At 41.9% G+C, this 5,188-nt stretch overlaps 1 protein-coding gene across 3 annotated transcripts; it reads right to left on the bottom strand.

Annotated features, from left to right (window-relative positions):
- Positions 1–1,514: 1,514 nt before the first annotated feature.
- LOC109520485 (zinc finger BED domain-containing protein 1-like) lies at positions 1,515–4,567 on the bottom strand. Of its 3 annotated transcripts, none has more exons than XM_019877735.1 (4): positions 4,312–4,567; positions 3,513–3,919; positions 3,184–3,422; positions 1,515–2,342 (listed from the first exon to the last, which is right to left on the bottom strand). In XM_019877735.1, the coding sequence occupies exons 2-4, from the start codon at positions 3,910–3,912 to the stop codon at positions 1,536–1,538; spliced, it is 1,446 nt and encodes a 481-aa protein (XP_019733294.1). In that variant the 5' UTR covers positions 3,913–3,919; positions 4,312–4,567; the 3' UTR covers positions 1,515–1,535. The 3 variants fall into 3 exon arrangements, with proteins under 3 accessions (XP_019733294.1, XP_019733295.1, XP_019733293.1); XM_019877736.1 differs by lacking the exon at positions 4,312–4,567 and having other exon boundaries at positions 3,513–3,689; positions 3,847–3,956; XM_019877734.1 differs by having other exon boundaries at positions 3,513–4,567.
- Positions 4,568–5,188: the final 621 nt, after the last annotated feature.

The raw sequence follows: 5,188 nt of genomic DNA on the forward strand, positions 1-5,188 counted from the left end.
CATTTTATATCCAAATATTGATAACTAACCCAATACTGAGTGCTTCCTTAAAATGACATTAAATAAATGTCAAATTTATTTGATCCATCCATCCATCCATTTTGTAATCCACTTGTCGTGCCCGAGCCGATCCTAGCAGTCTTCAGTACACCCTCAACTAGTTGCCAGCCAATCGACTTTCTTTTATCTTTTTCTCTATTTATTCACAAAACACATTTTATATCGAAAACACCAGAACATGAATGAAAGGTGAAAATAAAATAAAGCACCATTCTAAATATCTGATCGTCAACCATAAATAATAAAGTGAAAAGAATGTACAGTCCCCTCCAAAAGTATTGTAATGGCAAGGTCAATCCTGTACCTTTGTTTTTGTTGCATACTGAAGACATTTTTTTTTGTCTCAGATCAAAAGATAAATAGACAAAAGTTGAGATTTCCGGTATTTTATTCCATGGTATTTACATCAAGGTGTGACAGAGAACTGTCTGTTTGAAGCCACCCACTTTTCAAGTGAGCAAAAGTATTGGAACAGACATGATTCAATTAACTTGAAGTAAATATCATTGAATATTTGGTTGCATAACCCTTATTTCCATCAAGCCTGCGGCCCATCGACTTCTCCAGACTGTTGTATTCCCTTGAAATGTTTTTCCAGGCTTTTACTGCAGCCTCTTTCAGTTCACAAAACTTAGAAAACTTTTGTGCCACACCTCTGTACTTCTTTGCAAAATCTAATCTGGCTTTGTCCTCCGAGACAAGTTTCTCCTACGGGAGACCAAATAAAAGTCCAATTCAATTCAATTCAAATTTCCGATTCTTTTTGCTGATCAGTGGTTTGCATCTTGTGTGTGGCCTGTATATTGCTTCTCCCAACATGCCCTTTGCAAGCTGGCAGTGATGTCACCGGCCGTTGTCTTTTGGTGTTTCTTCACAGTTTTCGCAATGTTTCTGTCATAAACTGCGGTTGAGACCCTTGGCCGACCTGTTCGATCTCTGTTGCTCAGCACGCTGGTAAGTGTCTTTCTTTTTCAGAACATTCCAAATTGTTATATTGGCTATACCCAATGCGGATTGATGTTCCCTCTTCTCTCAGCTTCAAAATGATTTGCTTTTACACACAGACAGCTAGCTAGCTCCCTAGTCCTCTTGTTTACTTAACAGCAAATTCAGTTTTCGCAGGCGAAACCCAAAGCCAAAAACAAGCACAATGTAATGTTTATGCAATCGATCTTAAAGGCAACACGTGAGCATCAGTCACATGTTCCAATACCTTCCTCACTAAAAAATGGGTGGGGTCAAACAAAAGGTGCTCTGTCCTGAGTTGTTTAACACCTCTCGACCATGAAATAAATGCTGGAATTCTGAACTTTTGTCTCATCATCTTTTGATCTGAAACCCAAATGTCTTCAGTGTAGGACAAAAACAAAGGAATTGACCTTGCCATTCCAATACCTTTGGAGGGGACTGGAAAGGTTTTGTTTTGTCTTACATGCGACAAAACCCCTTGTGGCTTTTTTTTTTTTTCATGTGTTTTACAGGTTGACAGATAGGAAGACAAGCTGGTCAACTCGTTCGGGTTTGAGCCACGATCTCTTCCATGTCACCACGTTCCCACTAGCACCAAAGATCTGCTGAGAGGGAAAACTAGTTGCGGGGATGCACAGGTATTTTTTGGCAAGCTTTGCGACTAATGGAAAGTGGAGCTCGTGCTGCCTCCACCATACACGAGGATCTTCTTCGGGATCCAAGTCAGCTGTCTGCAAGTACATGGTGAGCTCCAGTTGAACGGCTGCTCTGCTTGGCTTTGACGTGCTTTGGCAATTGGGTGCCGCTGCTTTCTTGAAGTAGCTGGACAAACTCTTCTTGGCTTTCTTGGCTGTCGGGAGCTCGGATTCATCTGCGAACGGCGCTGGAGTGGAGGCAGCTGTTGCTGCTGTCTCACCTCCGGCCACCAGCAACTCTATTTCTGTAGCGGCTCTTGTCTTCATGAGGTCGATTCGCTCTGCCTTAGTGTAGGCCGTTTTAAATCGTGGATCCAGCAGCATGGCCATGTCAAGCAGCTTTTCAGTGGCGTCGTCGGCATATTTGTCATGGAGGTAATTCAGGATTCCCTCTTTAATCGTTCTAGTGAGCGGTGAGTCATCATCTTGAGACTTGAGAATTTGCTGCTTGAAGAGGTGTAATACAGGTTTAACGTACGACACGCTGACATACTCCTCTCCAGGAAAGGCATCTGTAAATTCCATGAGAGGGCTCAATGCTTTGTTCACAGACTCCAGGATTTTCATGTCTTGCCTGGTTGGGATCAGATGCCTCACTTTACTGTCTTCACGGAGAACCTAAAAAATGGATTCAAATGTTATACATAGGGATGCACCAATAGCACGTTTTGGATACTGATTACAGTTGAGGACCCGCCAATACTGAGAACTGATACTAAATAATGCTATTATTTAGTCTTACATTTATATTAAAAACGTGTTTCCTTTTAACCAAATATTCACAAATAAATACTACTCTAAAACATGGCATAAGTTTCACTCAAATGTAACTTGTCACGATTAACATTTTAACATCCAACTGCGTGTTTTTCTGTCTTGCCACACATTTCACTTAAATATAGCTTGTAACATAAAGTATTGCAATTGCGTTGGCGTGGAGTGCAAATGCATATTTGGAGCTGAGAATCGGCGCTTGGAATTGAAGCGGATTTACATGGGACAGGAGAAGTGAACCAATGACTATATGCAATATTTAAATTAAGATGTAGCGCAGTAGATTGTATCGTATAATATAAATATAAAGCTAATTAGAGAGTACGAGGGGGCAGCATGGCTGAGGTGGCAGAGTGGTTGTCTCCCAATCGGAAGGTTATGGGTTGTGACAATGGCAGTGTCATGAAATGACAAGACAGTGTTTAAGGCACTTTGAAGCTAGAAAAGCGCTATACAAGTGAAAAGTCCATTTGCGCCATAACCAGGACAATGTATGTTTTTTACTTCCCCATCCTCCGTTTGAATATTAAAACTGTCCCCGATTCTGTATTTTACTGCTGCTTTTTTCCCTCTTTATTTAAAAATGTAATTCCCCCGCCCCTTGTTGATATGTTCAAGACACACAGTCAACACAAGTAATATAATAACATAAGACCCTGCATGCCGAGCGTAGGTATAAACATACCTGTTTAACAGCTTTCTCCTGCTCGATGAACCTGCTGATCATCTGTTGTCTCGAGCCCCATCTTGTGGGGCTCTCACTCTTGAGCTGGTGAATGGGCAGGTCCAGGTCCACTTGAGCCTTGGCCAGGTCACATCTTCTCTTGAATGAATTTGAGATGGTACCCGTCACCTGCTTGCATACCTCAACTGCACGTTGCACATCCGTTTGGGTTTGAGGTGACAGTGTTTTCAGGCTGCTCTCTGTTACTCAGATACAGAGGAAGGTGTAAACTTTGTTTAATCTGTTTGGAAAGGATTAGTACAATTAAGACAATACTCCATGGCACTCACCTATTGCCAGCTGCAAACGGTGCCCAAAGCACTGTAGCCTGTTCCACTCGTCCAGCTGCAGTGCACTATTGCTATTAGTTGCATTATCTGTGGTCACGCAGATGAGCATCTCCTCACGCAGCTCCCAGGATTCAAGTACTTCTCTGAGGACGGTGGTCATCATCACCTCTGAGTGGTCTTCAGGGAAGTAAACGGTTTGTAAGCATCGGCTAGTGAGGAGCCAGTCATTGTTGATAAAATGCACCGTTAGGGTCATATACGGCCGTGTGACTCCACAGGTCCACAGAGCAGTTGTCAATGCGAAATATTCCACGTTTCGAAGTTCTTCAGTCACCTTCGCGCGGCACTCTTTGTAGAGGCGAGGCAGCTGGACGTCACTGAAGTGTTTCCGATCTGGCATGTTGTACCTGGGGTCAAGTGTTTTGATCAATGCCCGGAAGCCCTTTTTTTCGACAGTACATGCAAAGGCCGTGTCTTCCGATATGATGAAATCACAGATGGCATCTGTAATTTCGCGATGTCTGCGAGACTGCTCGTCATACGGGATGAATTTAGTCAACGATTCCTTTCGAGCCCTCTGGTCTGTTTTTTTCGTTCCGTTACTTTGCGGTTGCGATGTGCCGTTTATGCTTTCTCGCAACCTCACACTCTCGATGTACAGTTCTTCATGTCGCGTTTTTAAGTGATAGAAGAGATTCGACGTGTTAGAGTCGCTCGTAGCGATTTGACGGCGGCATGTTTTACAGATGACCGTTTTCTGCTCCATGTCTGATGCTTTAAATCCAAACCAAAGCCAAACCATGGAACTCCGGCTCCCTCTTTTCGGCACCAACTCTTCCAAGTCCTCCACCTCCTCTTTGGGCTCCCTTTTGAGTTCGAACATTGCTAAGCTCTCCGCGCTTGCCTTATTGTTTATATCCATGCGTCTCTAACGATGCCGTAAATGAGCGTTTGCATGTGACGTAAAAGGGCTGCCGTAAAGTAGTAGCGTTGCAGCCATCAAATTCTTTATTTGCTCAAAACAAAGTTTATCAGTTTGAACATTAAATATCTTGTCTTTCGAATGTATTAAATTAAATTTAAGCTGAACATGATTTGAAAATAATTGTATTTTGTTTTTATTTATGTTTAACACAACATAGCAATTTCATTTGGAATTGGGTTTGTAATAATGCTATATTAAATTACAATGTGTGCATCATGACTATTTATTGTGGATCCATTGGTGTGCAAGAGTTGACCACGGGATGGCAGTATAATAAAGTCATCCAAACAAATGTAAGTGACTCAGTATTCTGCAGCAATACAGTATTTGTCGTTTTTTCTCTCTCGGAGGATAAAGAATACATGCATATAAGTATTGTTATATTGTGTGTTGCTGCAACATTGATATTTAAATAGCTATTGCTTAAAGCATTCCAACACCACTACAAAGATGCTATTCATTAGTCTGTCTATGGCATTTCCCATTACGTTTTAGGATTAGGCTAGCAGACTCAAAGGCAGTTACATGGTTGTTTGAAATACACGATCTCTGTTTCACGTATCAAATCGCTTGCAACCTATTTTTCTAGAATTGTTCACAATGCCAAACTGTTTGTTGTGAAGTGATATGAGTTGAATTCCCTGGCAACATAGAGTGCTCGCAAGTCAAAGAAAATAATTGTCCATACGAT

This window comes from Hippocampus comes, unplaced genomic scaffold (assembly GCF_001891065.2).
Source record: "Hippocampus comes isolate QL1 unplaced genomic scaffold, H_comes_QL1_v1.1 scaffold317, whole genome shotgun sequence".
NCBI classification, from domain to species: Eukaryota; Metazoa; Chordata; class Actinopteri; order Syngnathiformes; family Syngnathidae; genus Hippocampus; species Hippocampus comes.